The sequence below is a fragment of the Lissotriton vulgaris genome, chromosome 3_1 (assembly GCF_964263255.1).
Source record: "Lissotriton vulgaris chromosome 3_1, aLisVul1.2, whole genome shotgun sequence".
NCBI lineage: Eukaryota > Metazoa > Chordata > Amphibia > Caudata > Salamandridae > Lissotriton > Lissotriton vulgaris.
In genome coordinates, this window is record NC_141689.1 from 139,651,746 (window position 1) to 139,667,316 (window position 15,571).

A 15,571-nucleotide genomic window follows, 5' to 3' on the forward strand; every position below is an offset into this window, starting at 1 on the left:
ACTTTGGCCCAATGTATTAGTCGCTTGTAGTTGGATCTCAGGGCTTGGATTTCAGATTTATTGGCAATATTTTTCAAGGATAGGATCAGCTCTACCTTAGCCTTTCTGCAAGCAGCATTGTACCAGGACTTTTACCTGCGGCCCGCTCAATCTTTACCTGGGGATTCAGTACCTCCGCCAGACTACCAGTCAGATCCCTATGCGAGGCCCCTAGTTGTTTGTAGAGGTCAGTGGAGTAAGGTTGCATAAATATAGCGCTGACCTCCTCTAGTGTGGGGACAACCCGAGCGTATAGCTTGGCCAGAGCCTCTGGGCGTGCTTCTAATTTTTCCCACCTCACTCTTCGTCTGTTATTGGTTAGGGTCAGCCCTGAGTAAAGGCCTCCATTCCCATTATGAGGTTCTTTGTTAATGCAGGGGAGAGTCAATTCCAGACTAAGCACATTATGGTCACTCTCAGATCTTTGAATGACCTTAAAATCAACAACCTTAGGCCATAAGTGGGTTTTGACCACTATGTAGTCTAGCCGTGACTCATGAACACGTTTGTTGTATGTGCATTGTGAAGAAATGTCTGCTCGCACATGCCCATTACAAGCCCTAATTAAGTGGGTAAGAGTTAGAGCCATGATTTGGACAGCTAGGGGAGACCATGCCCTGACGGGAGGGGCCGCAGTCGATGGAATTGCCCAATAATTATCCTCTTCCGTATCCCCACCATCTGTAAGACCAGGTAGCGGTTCGAATTGACAATTTAGATTAACCCCTATTACAAACGAGATACCTGGTGGAATGGTATCTAAGAATAGTGATAGTTCTTCGATTGTTCTTGACTCGGAGGAATACACATTGACTAGTGCTAACTTAAAGTCATTGGGCCACTCCAGAATCACACATTGCACATCTTCGGACCTTGTGTTCATGGATTTAGCCATGCAGCCCAGATGAGCACCCACCCATATTGTTAGACCTCCTGAAGGACGTCTCCTACCTGCCCATCGGACTGGAATGCTAAAAGATGCAAAACCAATGTGCGTTTAGGCCTCTCTGGCCCAGGTTTCCTGGAAGAGGCATATGTCGCTATTATCAATAAACAATCCCCAATCTGGGCACGTCATTTTATTGGGCAAGCCAGCCAGGTTCCAGGACAGTTTCTACAGGGTGCCATTTTTTGATGTGCTTTCCCTCGTGTGTAGGTCGGTGCCTATGTGAACGTTCAAGCTAACTGGGGTAGATGGAGCTGATTAGTATTTGGAAAAGATTCCCCAGCCAGTGGTCTTGACTGACTATCCACTAATTGGCTACCTCCCTGTATCGTAGGTGGTTGTTATCCTTGGGGACTTCCTGCAATCATAACCTGGGTAGTGTTTGATTCTGGGGTTGGCTCCTCAACGCCTACCGCCCCCTCTTTCAGCTGCTGTCAGTCAACCGCATCCAGGCAACTGAACTGGTTGTTGCTCAAGTATAGGGTAGGCGATTGGGTGTTATAGGATGTGCCCCTATTCGCCCTCCTCCCACCCTTGCCTCCACCCTCGTCCAACCATCCTCCATCCCTGTGTTCGCACAAAATGGAGCGGGCAGGTAGAAGAAAGATAGTGGAACAGGCTTGATGGATGTCTCAAGATCCTGATATGGCCAAGCACATATGTGGGAGATGGTCCTCGGGTCCCTGAATTTAATCAGGACACAGTCTCCACCAAGATTTTTTAGAGTGCTGCCCACCCAGGGAACTCTTCTAACCATCAGGATCTCACTGCGGAATCGACCGGGTAATGGTCTGTTTTTGTTATGCCAATCGGCTGCCTTGTTCTTAAGTGATTGAAAGGATTGCTTTCCTGCAGCATCTAGGTGGGGGACTCCTGTTAGGACTACCACGTAGAAGCTCGCCTCAGGGGGTAAATCTAATACCAGTTTCTTGTTCTGAGTACGGCCCTCAAATGCACCGATCTTTGCATTAGAAAGGGCTTTGGTCACTGTTGTTAAGTTGTTAGCGGGTGGTTGAGGCAATGGGTTTTGTTGTGGCCTACACTGCCCTGTGTGGTTGGAAGGAGGTGGGCTGGGAATATTGGCAACGGGTTTCTCCCAATGGTCAGCCACTGGCTTTACCCCCTCTGGATAGCCTTATTATTTTTCCCACATTTTGGTTTCCCTACAATAGCATTTTCTATATTAATCAACCTCAATTCTAAGCTTGCAAGTCAGGCTTCTAAAGGTTTTAGGACAGATTTTAAGACTTCAGCCAAGATCATCAGCCGCAGGTCGTTCCCCGTTGGAGCTCCGATGCTTGCACTTGGGACCTCTGGGTTAATCAATAATGACTCATTCCCCAGAAGATTTCCAGTGCTGGCACTCGGGGCTACTTGGTTAGGTGTGGGTACACTGATTGCCACGGAGGGGCAACGGGTTTCTCCCAATGGTCAGCCACTGGCTTTACCCCCTCTGGATAGCCTTATTATTTTTCCCACATTTTGGTTTCCCTACAATAGCATTTTCTATATTAATCAACCTCAATTCTAAGCTTGCAAGTCAGGCTTCTAAAGGTTTTAGGACAGATTTTAAGACTTCAGCCAAGATCATCAGCCGCAGGTCGTTCCCCGTTGGAGCTCCAATGCTTGCACTTGGGACCTCTGGGTTAATCAATAATGACTCATTCCCCAGAAGATTTCCAGTGCTGGCACTCGGGGCTACTTGGTTAGGTGTGGGTACACTGATTGCCACGGAGGGGGCTATGTCGATGACAACTATGGGATCCTCCCCTGGTATCATCTGCCCTATTGTGTCTAGTGCAGTGGCGCGTTTAGCATATTTAGACTTTCTTCCGCATAGTTTGGCCCCCCTTTTTAGGTCTCGTGACCTATCGATGTGCGCAAGCGCATCGAGCGGAGCGAGAATTCAAGTGGCGAAAACATCCTGAAACCAAAGGGCTTTCAGCCCCGCGGTTTTCATGCAGTTCCTGTGTACATGCACGCGCATCGCATGCAAGCCCAGCCCAGTCCTCCCCTAGCAGCACTCCTCCCACACCAGCAACTCCCCCCTCCCACACCAGCACCTCCCCTCTCTCGCATTCACGCCATCAGGCTTCTCCTCCCCTAGCAGCACTCCTCCCACACCAGCAACTCCCCCCTCCCACACCAGCACCTCCCCTCTCTGGCATCCACGCCCACCCACCAGGCTCTCCCGCTCCCATCAGGCTTCCCTCCCAATCCGCCTGCCTCCCCTCACGCATTCACGCCCCCCCACCAGGCTCTCCCGCCCCCATCCGGCTTCCCTCGTAATCTGCCTGCCTCCCCTCGCTCGCATTCCCGCCCCAGGCTCTCCCGCCATGGAAAATAAAACCTGTAAACTTTACTTTTTTCTTCGGTGAACGGCACCGATTACCACTCATTTTCACTACTTAAAATGAAAATCTGTACCCCGCTCCTGTACACTGCGCCTGAGAAATAATTCCAGTTTCAAGCCAAGTCCATTAGTCATAGATCACTGTACGTCAAGGCCTCTAATATGCTTACAAAGAGTACAACACTGGTGTACAGGAGTGAAAGCGCCATTCGTAGGCTCTCCTGCCCCATCCGGCTTCCCTCCGGCCATTTGCCACACTCCTTGCCTCTGTCTTGCCTCCCCCTCCATTCTCCTCCCCTCGCTCGCATTCCCGCCCCCCACCAGGCTCTCCTGCCCCCATCCGGCTTCCCTCCGGCCACAGCCCTGGCACTCAGGTACGCCCTAAGAAATTTATGAATCTATTTGCATTACTGTTTTTCCGGACAAATGTCTATATTGCAGCGAAAACATACCAAGTCTAAATCATAATGTACATCATAATTGTTGTTCTGCTGATCCATTAAAATAACTTATAACAGAAAGATACTCACATTCATTTGTGCAATGCTTTTCATGATCAGCTGTGAAAGTCTTCTGCGATGCTATCTCACTGTAATACCATTAAATATTTTAGTCAGGACTCCAGTGCAAGCCAGACCCGTTGGCCTGGGCATCATCATTATTATTATTTAAGAGTGTTTTTTTTTAATCATCCAGCTTTTATACCTCACTGGAGATAAAGATGCTAAATACTACAGTGAAGAATACTCTTCTACATTGTTGTGATCTGCCTCAGTTGTGCACTGCATATTTCTTAAGTGACTGGTGTGACTGGTGTGTCTGTTGATGCACATCTGTGGGCTGTCTGCTTGGAGTGTTCATGCTTACAGTGCTGCGGAAAATAAAGCTTGATTTTAAGAACAGTTGGTTAAAGCGTCTAAACCCGTTCCCAATATCCACTAAACTGCAAAAACTAATTTTCTTTTACATAATTGTCTCGTTTGCTATTGTGGCGCAGATAGCCGTTTGCCATTGACAGTTACGTTCCCAAGTGGATTTAAGAAGTAATTCTTGGCCCCAGGCTTACATTTGTTTTCCCCACACAACATTTCTGCAGGCACACCATTTTTTTTCCCTCCTTGTTTTGTTTGAGGTCACCACAGGAGCCCACGGAGCTTCAAAGTGAGCGCTCTCACCTTCCAGATTGGTGTTGAGCCCTCCCCCACCCTCCGAGCACGAATGCAACGTTTCCCTCAACCCACCCTTCCCCGTGCATAGAGTGCGCAGCCATCCATGTCCTTACCTAGAAGAGGGGAAACTTTTAAGCCCTTTCTGTGGCATCATTGACCAGCTTGCAACACGCACTCATTAAGCTGGACAGGACGCTTTGCAATCAAACTTTTTTAGATGAATATTTATTTTATTGATAAAGTACCCTGAGCAAAGTTGTATTTGCTATATATCACTCTATTACTGCATTTGCAGCTTTTATCTCTCCTCCTCTGCGAGCTTTCCAATCGTTCCTGCCCCCCCCCCCCCATTTAATTTTTTTACTGTCTCTTCATTGCTTGCCCGTCCCCCAAACCCTGTGCCTTGCTACGGTTTTCAGACTGCCGATTCTGCTGTGAAACCACTGTTTTGCCCTGCCTGTGTTTATGCTGCATGAGTTGTTTCTAACCCTGCAACAACCTTAATTGCTGGGTGTTATATACAAGGGTATGGTCGGTGCTTAGGGGCTACATGTCTGTGGCCAGCTCACCATGATTAAAAAAATAAATATTCATTAAAAGGGAAATCACCCACGCAAGCCCACTATCACCCACGCAACACCACACTCACCCACGCAACGCCACTCACCCAAGCAACCCCACTCATCCACGCAACCCCACTCATCCACGCAACCCCACTCATCCACGCAACGCCACTCATCCACGCAACCCCACTCATCCACGCAACGCCACTCATCCACGCAACGCCACTCACACATGCAACGCCACTCACCCACGCAACACCACTCACACACGCAACACCACTCACCCACGCAACGCCACTCACACATGCAACGCCACTCACACATGCAACGCCACTCATACATGCAACGCCACTCACACATGCAACACCACTCACACACGCAACGCCACTCACACACGCAACGCCACTCACACACGCAACGCCACTCACACACGCAACGCCAATCACACACGCAACGCCACTCACACACGCAACGCCACTCACACATGCAACGCCACTCACACATGCAACGCCACCTACACATGCAACGCCACTCACACACGCAACGCCACTCACCCACGCAACGCCACTCACACGCACAACGCCAATCACACACGCAACGCCACTCACACACGCAACGCCACTCACACATGCAACACCACTCACGTTGCCAATAGGTCTCGCAGTAGGAAAGTTGGAACCATTACAATTGCAAATAACAATGCCTTTTTTTTTTTTTCATTTTAAAAACATAAAGGGCTTTGTCATTTAAAAAACCAATAGCTCCAACTTTCCTACTGCGAGACCTATTGGCAACGCCAGTGCTTGTTCTTTTTGGGACAGCCCCCTCCCAGTTCCCCCTTAGCTGTCGAGTGGTGGGTCTTTCACTACTATCGTCTAGTGGAGTATCAATCGTGGTGGGCAGGACATTCGACTCGGGAATTGGTGGAAAAACAGAGTCACCCGATAAGTGTGCGTAGTCCCCAGGGCCCACCCTCTCCATGTTTGTAGGACCACCACCATTTTCAAACAATTCGATAATATTCATTACACAATCCCTTTCTGGGGTGTTTGCATTCGCTATGTGGCCCAATGATGATCTTTTGGCAGTAGCAATTTTCCTGCGACAGCCGCCGCTCAATGATAGCTATTTCACGGGTTAGGCGGGAGCTGGCTCTAGTTAGGAAATTGTCCAGTGTACCTGATACTCCACGACCAGGTGTAGTTCGTTTAGCCTATGACTCTTGTCCCGACAATTTCCACGCCGTCAATAAAATTGACTGTGTTTTTTTTACGAAGGCTCCTGGTTACGAGGCGCTGTGAGAATGTAGACGAAGAAAAAGAGCCAAGGGGGGTGGTCCTGTCTGGGCTAAAATGGGCCCGCCCTTGGCCTGCGCTTCAAGAGGAGGAGGGGGGACAGGAAGAGTCACCAGATGGAGCGCCGCAAAGACTGTTGGTCTTCCCAGTCCCGCGCCCAAAGGATATCCCCAGCATCAGCCCCAAAATCGGCGTCAGTGTCTGGTAAGTAGCAGAGATTCTCCCAAAGTGACAGGCAGGAATTAATTGCACCAAATGTCCTTGACTGGGAGCGGCTCCCAGGAAGCGGGGGGCGCGAGTCATTTTATAGTGCTTGGAGGAAGGGGCGGGAAGAGTCACCAGGTGCGGTAGATGGAGCACCGCAAAGACTGCTGGTCCACGCAGTCCCACACCCAAAGCGGCACAGATTCTCCCAAAGTGACAGGCAGGAATTAATTGCACCAAATGTCCTCGGCTGCGAGCGGCACCCTCTTGTTATCCTCTTGTTGATGGGGAGCCAGTGCAGGTCTTTCAGGTGGGGTGTGATGTGGCTGCAATGGGGGATGTTGAGGCTCAGGCCTGCAGAGGCGTTCCGGATGCATTGGAGTTCTTTCAGAACTTTGGCCGGGGCTCCTGCGTAGAGTGCGTTGCCATGGTCCAGTCTGCTGCTGACAATGGCCTAGGTGACCGTCCTTCTAGTTTTGGTGGTAGGTTTCTGCGCTGTAGCATAATCTTCATTTAATTTTAAAGCCCTCCATTGGGCCTCTGAAATGAAAATGTTACATTTATTTTTCCTTTTCAGCTATTCCTCTGAAGAAGACTCAAAGCAATTCCATGTCCTTGTGACACACTGACAAATATAGCTGCTTACATTGCATGTGTTTACAACGAATGCAATTACAAATGTGGTTGTTACAATGACCGAGTTGTTACATCGCAGTACCATTACAAATATATAAATATGTATATAAATAAAATGTATATAAATGTAAAACTTCCCCCTATGATGCCACAGCTTGAGTCTTTGAGCTCATTGAAAAAAATAATTTTCTGAATGTTTTTCAGGAGCCTGATTACCTCCACCGGAGTGAAACAAAGCAGAAGCATGGGTTTCACACAGCTCTTCACCTTTCTTCTTACTGTGATCACAGGTTAGTGACTTTACATGTCAGATATGACACAAATGTGCATAACTATACTATGAAGGTTCTCCAGAAGGATTAAATACCAGGTAATTAATGTTAGGTGGACAAGCGAGATGAACAGTCCAACAGTCCAACCCCATGCATCATGGAGCATGGCCAAGCCCACTCATTCTACTTATCTGTACTCTTTTGTAGCCACCATGAATTACATTCCCACATTTGTTCATGGTAAAATGATTTATTTGAAAATGAAAAGAATTTTGTGGAATATAGGGATCTGAGAAATTGTAAGTGGTAAATACACTGGTTACATTTACAAAAAAAGATGGTGCTTATTTATGAGAGGGTTGCGTCATGTTTGCACTGTGCAATGTGGTACATGTGTTACGCAACTTTTTGGAACCACACAAAGCCACTTTGCATGGCTGTGAGTGGCTTAAAAAATCTGGGGTAATGCACCACAGCGTAAATTGCTCTGTTACGTTATTATGCCGTAAAAGGAATTCTTTGGGATTTGCATTGGTGTTTTCATGCAATTCCCATTGTTTTTGACACATCCTCATATTTACAAGAACTTTTAAACCTGGGATGCATCATAATCCTACACCTTCCTAGGGGAGGCATAACAACGAAACATATCTCCATTTCTCCAAATTTCTACTTATTTCTATGTGTGCTAAATTCTGCAGCACAGATAGACAAAGGAATCTGTCTCCCACAATTGTTTTTGCACTAGAAGGTGTCCCTTCCTGCATAAAAACAATTCTGCATTCAACACTGTCAACCTTGCACCATGGTTACTCTGAGACTGAGCCATTTTCAGCACAAGTCAACTTCATCTAAAAATAAAGGCAAACATGCACAATGACTAGAATTGGCTAAAAACACAACAGGAAAGGAGAGTGAGTGCTTTCTAGGGCTCTTGCACGCCACTGGTGGGACATAGACATCCCCCACAGGGCACGCCCTAACTTTGAAGACCACTGTACTTTACGTTGATCTATAGGCATTTTGCTTTAATGTGCCTTTTTGCATGCTCTAAAATAGCCCATTTAAAGCAATTGGTTGTTTTCAACAATGTGGGGGGTGGTATATAGAAATTCAAATTAAAAAGATAAATGTTTCAAAGATTCCCAGTTTCCTACTATCCATTTTAGCAGACTGAGCTGATACAAACTCTGTTCACAATCTTAACATTTGAATAACACATACAACCCACTTCCTGGATCCTTTCCTCCTCCTGCTCCTTTCAGCCCCACCAGTTTTGGGAATTCTTCTCCCCCATTGTCCACTTTTTATGTTCACTTAGTCTTGCACTGGACCTCTATACTTACCCAGCCAGAATGGGGATGTGCCTGCTAGAATGCCTATAAACGGACAATATTATGAATGTTCTGTCATGTGTACCGTGCATGGCACATTTTCGTTTTCACTATGAAAACCTAACTTTTGCATGACACAGGACGGATTAGCTTTGCATTTTGCCGTAGCGCTTGAGGTGGCTTGTGATGTGTTCTCTTCGCGATCCGTTTTGCTGCTGAGGGGTTTAGCGGGAGGCTGAATTTTCTAACAGTGCCCTGAGCAGGAGAGGCGCTCCATTGTTGTCATCAGAACTTACCTACTGCTATCCTTGGGGGAGTGCAAGTCCCAGGCCTCTCTCTGCTGTCGCACACCTGGTCCGGAGACCCGACAGGCCCATAGCCTCAGGCACCTTGAAACACCTTGCCGCACCCGCTATCGCGGGTGTCGCAGCGCTTGAGGTGGCTTGTGGTGTGTTCTCTTCACGATCCGTTTTGCTGCTGAGGGGTTTAGCAGGAGGCTGACTTTTCTAACAGTGCCCTGAGCGGGATAGGCGCTCCTTTGTTGTCATCAGAACTTACCTACCGCTATCTTTGGGGGACTGCAAGTCCCAGGAATCTCTCTGCTGCCGCACACCTGGTCCGGAGACCCGACACGCCCACAGCCTCAGGCACCTTGAAAACACCTAGCCTCACCCGCGCGCAGCGCTTGAGGTGGCTTGTCCTGTGTTCTCTTTGCGATCCGTTTTGCTGCTGAGGGGTTTAGCGGGAGGCTGAATTTTCTAACAGTGCCCTGAGCTGGAGAGGCGCTCCTTTGTTGTCATTAGAACTTACCTACCGCTATCCTTGGGGGACTGCAAGTCCCAGGACTCTGTCTGCTGCCACACACATGGTCTGGAGACCCAACACGCCCACAGACTCAGGCGTGATTTAAACGAACTACTATCCCCGCGGCGCGGGAGCGTCCTGGGAGAAGCCCGGGACAAGGGCGCGACTGTCTGTGGCTGTCCGGGGCCGAAGGAGGCCGGGCTGGGCCACCCCTCTAAGCTCTCCCCCAAAAGAACTGCTGGGTGAACTTCACCGCAGTACGTCGTTTTAATGCTATTCCATATTATTCAGTCGAAGTGATTAATAACACTTGCTGTTGATTCTTAGATATTTTTTATTGGGCCACCTTGTTATAGTTTCATTGTCTTCCTGCTCTTGGTTTAGTTGTATATTTTAGGTATTTTATCTTACTCCCCAAATGGTTGTAAGTGTTTTCTAGCAGCAGTATGGGTAAGGTAGATAAGACGACTGTTCCTCGCCCTATGACTCGGCAACTAGCGGCATCAACGCAACCCCTACCTAGCCTTACGGCTATTGATAAAATTCTCCAAAAAACGATAGGGGCTGTGGCTAACGCAATAGAAAATACTGAAAGGCGCCTTTCATTTACCCCTGCTATGCCCTCTTCCACTCTCTTGGAAGATTGTTCTGTAGCCACAGCTTTCCCTGCCGACTTTATGTCTTCCCTCATGCCCTCCTTCTCAGACCTACCCTGTGCTCAGATTGCGACTGACTTAGATTTTGTAGCAGAGAGCGCTCAATCTCGATCTTCCCCTTCTCCCTCTGGGGTACCACCTAAGGAGCACATGCATGGTGCCAGACCCAAGAAGCCTAAGAAAAGTGGTAAACCCACTAAGATATCAGTATTTACTTCTGCTTGTGGTGATTGCGATCCTGGCCCCCGTGTCTCTAATTCTGGTCCCCACGTTTTTAATTCTGGTCCCCCCCCCCTCTGGGCTACCCATCTTTTGTCCGATCTCCAGGCCCACATGGAACTGGTGATCAATACTCATTTCAAATCTTTATCTTCTAAGATTGATAGACTGGTTTCACTGACAATCTTAAAGGCCCGGGGACAGCACAGTCGCCCACTGCATTGGGGAATACTATCTCAGCAGTGGCTAAGGGACCCAATCAGGTAGCCGCGAAGGTTCAACCATCGGGCAACAGTCCCTGCCCTAATCCCTCCACCTCTGCACTGATCTCCCCTGATATCCCGATCCCTACAATAGCTACAAAGGACTCAGGAAGTTTTTTGACCTTCTTCCACTAGAGGCTAGGAAGACGGTTACAGTTGCTTTAGTGACGTCGAGGATAGACTATTGTAACAGTCTATATGCAGGTACTACTAAAACCACCACACATAAACTTCAAATGGTACAAAATGCTGCAGCTAGGTTAGTCCTCAAATGGCCGAAGAAATCCTCCGCATCATCTGCATTAAATACTCTACATTGGCTCCCAATAAATAAGAGAGTCCTATTTAAAATATTGATTATTACCTTTAGAGCTACCCACGCTCTGGGACCAAAATACCTACAGCAGAGATTTGCCAGATACCACCCTTCTCGCAATCTCCGATCATCCAGCTCAAACTTCCTGTCAGTACCTAGGTTCAGGCTCAACAGGAGAGGTGGCAAATCCCTCCCAGTACTCGGAGCAAAAGCTTGGAACACTCTTCCTCCCTCCCTTCGTGCCCTAGACAAGGAAAAAGACTTCAGAAAGGGATTGAAAACCTGGATTTACAAGCTACAGGACACCTGTGTTAGAGCACTAGTGTAACAGCTGGGTGAGCTTCCATCTATGCCCTACCTGTTTCCTACATCTCTGGATCAGTATTTTGCGCCTTGATGCTCCTTGGAGTGACTGCTGCGCGGTACAAATGCTATCTTACATTACATTACATTACATTTCAAACGCCCAGGCCCCATTGGTTGCCTTACTAAGTCTCCATCTGTCCAGGGATCTAAAGCACAGGATCTGCCACGGCTTACAAAGGTAGCCGGGCCCCTAGAGTGCCCGTCTAGGAATAATAATATGCTGGGCTCTTCTAAATCTCCTTCCTACCCCAGCTTCCTCCGGAAGCCTCGCCTTATGTGGTGGTGCTCACTGGTGAAATGAAATGAAAAATGGAACTTATAAAGCGCACGTAAACCTACGGTTTCTTGGCGCTGCCCTCTCCAGCGATATAAGGGAATCTTTTCCGGAATTGAATAACAAAGTTATTTTCTGGTTAAGTAGGCATGGACCTTTAATGGGTGCCGGGCAGGGGGAAATTTTGTTTGCACGTAGAGTCAGTTGGCTGGGGACGGGACCTAAGTACATTAGCGTTGATTGTGTGATTGTGAATTTTCGGGATCCATGAGTTGTGGGACATGTATTACACAACGGAGGGTTTTCTCATGTGAACTCCATTAAAACTGCCCATTTGGGGTATTTCTACTCACAACCTTCAGTTATAAGTGGGCCTGATCCATTTCACTCCTTTCTTGTCGGCCGTGATTATGAATTTAACATTTCAGTGTGTAACAGATTCTCTGCACTAAGTAATATAGACTGACCACAACCACCTTGGTCCTTTGCAGGATCTGATTCGTTTGAATTGGTGTGTAAGGGTGTGGGGAATTCTAGTAGAGTGAAGGGTTCTTCTGGTCAGAGGGAGAGATTTTTTTCTGATAGAAGATCACAGCTGTATCTGAGATGTAGAACGTTTATCTGTGTATGCCAAGGTAAGAGGTTTGCTACTAATGCTAAAGATCTTTACTGTATAATCCACATAATATATTATGTATTGCTATCATTATTATGTCACTTGGGTACCTAACTCTCGTCAAGAACAACTGCAACCGCAGGTCCAACTCTGTGAGCAGGAGTGGATAACATATTCTTTTACCATGTGTAGAAGATATAGCTTTCAAATACATGATGTGGCCTATTTGAGTTGTGCTTTACAGCCACTTGCATTATCATTGAATGGAATGCTTTATGTGAAAAAGTGATGCAGGATCAGAACTAAATTTAGGGGCATTTTCACGAAGAATTGATGCAAAATAGCAGCAGAAAGCAAGGTTACTGTGCTGTGTTGCATTAAGTCGTGCCATTAGAATTGCAGCTGTTGGACCTGCCTTATCTTAGGTGATTTCACTAAACTGTTTTGCTTTATTTCCTCCTGGTTTCTGCTGATTCTGTCTTTCTGGCCTTAGGACTGTGATACAGTGTGAAAGTGCACATGCCCTTTTACACCCACTAGGAAGGGGTCCTTACCTAATTGGTTTATGTTATGTATCCGTGAGTACCATTTAAATAGGTATACCACATACCCAAGGCAAGTACTGCACTGACTACTAATGGGCCCCAGTACTGATTGTGCCACTCAAAAGAAGAGCCTTTTCAAACACGTTGCAGGCCTTCCATTTCAGGTCTGTGGGAGCACAATTGCGTTTAGGCTCAGGGAAGCATTCCTAACTCACTAGCCACCCCTGATTGGGCCTTCCACTACCACTGAAGAACCTCAAGAAGGAGCTCTGAGGGGTGAACCAAGTGGTAGGCTAAACACTGAGCAGATACACATGAGTGTCCCATGCCTTCTAATTAGGGAAACCCATGTGGATGTTCCCTCACCTCGGAAGTCTGATGATCCCAAGGGGCACCATCAAATTTTGCTCATTCTCTTTTAGAGGCCTTAGGGCCCTGACTCTATGGTTGCAGTGTGAAAGGATGTGTGCCGTTCCTACACATGTTAGGAAGTGGTGCTGACATGGTATTTTTAAATATGTGTCATGCTTGCCATTGCAGGCCTGTGTGTGCACACTTGCACCTATGGTGTGTTTAAACATGTATCAAGCCTGCAATTGCATGCATTTGTGTGCACAGTATCGCTTATGATTTGGTTTCCAAACCACTTGCCAAACCTGAAGGGACCTTTCACTATCCCTAGAGCACCCCTGGGGTAAGTCTTAAAAGGTGATGTGAGTGGTAAATTAAAGGAAGGGCAGGTAGACATGTGTGTCCTCTGCCCAGATAGTGAATAATACCCATGTGTGTTGTCACTACTTATGCGGCCTGCTCTTCCAATACATTAACATAGAGAAATATGTGAATTCATCTCAGTCTGCAATAAAGGGTTTGCAACAGAGTAGCCTCATATTGCTTCCTATCATTGAATTCATGATGACAGACCCTCTTCTGTTGTAAATGTGGATTTGTCAGTGATAGCTTAGAAATGCCACTTCTAGGAAGTGGGCATTTCTCTGCTCTAAAACTATGTGATTTTTGCTTGGCTCCAGTCCAAATTGAAGGCTGGCGGGGAACATCTGTTCATTCCACTGCAACAGCACAATCATTGGCCATGCAACTGGAACAACTGACTTCTGCCATTTAAAGGCCTGGCTGGATAGATTGGAGGGAGAGTTTGACACCTGGCCATTAGGAGCCGTAATATGGCCATACTAACAATTAAGATGTACATTCCACAGCCTCATGACAGGCAGGTTTTAGGATTGAATTTAAGGGGGACAGCTGTGATTCAAATGAAAGGGCTTGATGGCTTGCCAACTGTTTTGAAGATGTAGGACTCAGATAATTCAAAGAAGGTGTTTATCAGGTATTCAAGAACAGACCCCTGGGACACAACAGCTCCTCTCTTCAACTGCCCAGCTCCACTGCATACATCCAGTAACAGAACTGACTGGTTGCTAGGGAGCATGAATGTTCCAGGGCAATACATAAATAAACAGTGGTAAAAGAAACACAGGGAAGATAAATGCAACACAGGGAAGAATATAACACATCTTCCTTCTTTAAAATAAACAGAATAAAATAACTAAGAATTTCAAGAACAAATGTATTCATCATATTTTTTCGGCATCACATGTGGACGTGCAGAACTAAACCTGGCAGGAGGAATCAACTTGTTGCTTGTGCCTGAAATGGTTTTACCGATGTTGCATGTATCTGGAATGGTTTTACCAGCACAAATTCCCAGCTGAGATTTAAAAAACACAATGAGCTCAGTGTTCGAACAAGGTGAAACTTTCTAGTTATCTGCAAGTTTTACACTGTTACCTCTAACAAGGACAACTTATTTTGGAGAAGACCATTTTCAACTACCTTTTCTGGATCTGTCTCCCACAAACACACGCACAAACATCCCTTGGGAGAACACACGTCTTGCTTTAACAATGTTCTTGTGGCGATGACAATAAGCCTTTTGGGACCTTTCCACCCTATCTTGTACTCCATCCAGGTTCACATCATGTTTACCAGCTCTGTTCATCTACGCTGGTACTGCAACAGAACACAGTATTCTTCCTTTGAGTAGAGAAAATAGTGTTTCTTTTGTAACCGAATGAGGAGTAGTACGACCAAAACATGTCCTTGACATGCTGCCTCCAGGATTCGCCATTCATACATGCCAATTGGATACACTCAACCAACACTCTGTTGAAGGGTTCTACAAGGCCATTACCCCTTGGATGATAGACAGGTGTTGTGGTGTGTTTGATTCCCCACTTCACAAGGAAAGTCTTGAACTCTTCAGAGATTAATTGGGGCCCATTAACGGTGACTATCTCAGTTGGACACCCCTCCCTTCTGAAAATATCTTCACAGAAAGATATCGCACTACCAACTTAATGTCTTTGATGAATGCAACTTCCAGCCATTTAGAGAAATAATCTACCATGACTATGACAAATTTCTCTGAAACATTCAAAATGTCAAAAGGTCAACAAATGTCTATGGCCAGTCTATCTCAGGGACCCTTAGGCAAAGGTGAACCAACAATTGTAGTTCGTCTGGCCTGCAGCCACATTACCTGGTCATCCTGATTCCAGCTCTGCTTGAAGACTGCCCATCGCAGCGCACCAAGAGATTCATTTATGTTGGTGCGACGCTCTGCTCCTAGGAAGTTGATAGCAGTTGGGCCCTGTAATATCTACGGATTATTGCCAGCCGA

General features: G+C 46.8%; 1 protein-coding gene across 1 annotated transcript in view; it reads left to right on the top strand.

Moving 5' to 3' along the window:
• Window positions 1–7,417: 7,417 nt before the first annotated feature.
• Window positions 7,418–15,571, top strand: part of LOC147726100 (uncharacterized) — a 54,941-nt gene continuing 46,787 nt past the window's right edge. Inside the window, exon 1 of the mRNA XM_086962878.1 lies at window positions 7,418–7,495. Within this exon, the coding sequence (XP_086819004.1) occupies window positions 7,450–7,495 (46 nt within the window). The 5' untranslated portion in view covers window positions 7,418–7,449. The remainder of the gene's footprint in view (window positions 7,496–15,571) is intronic.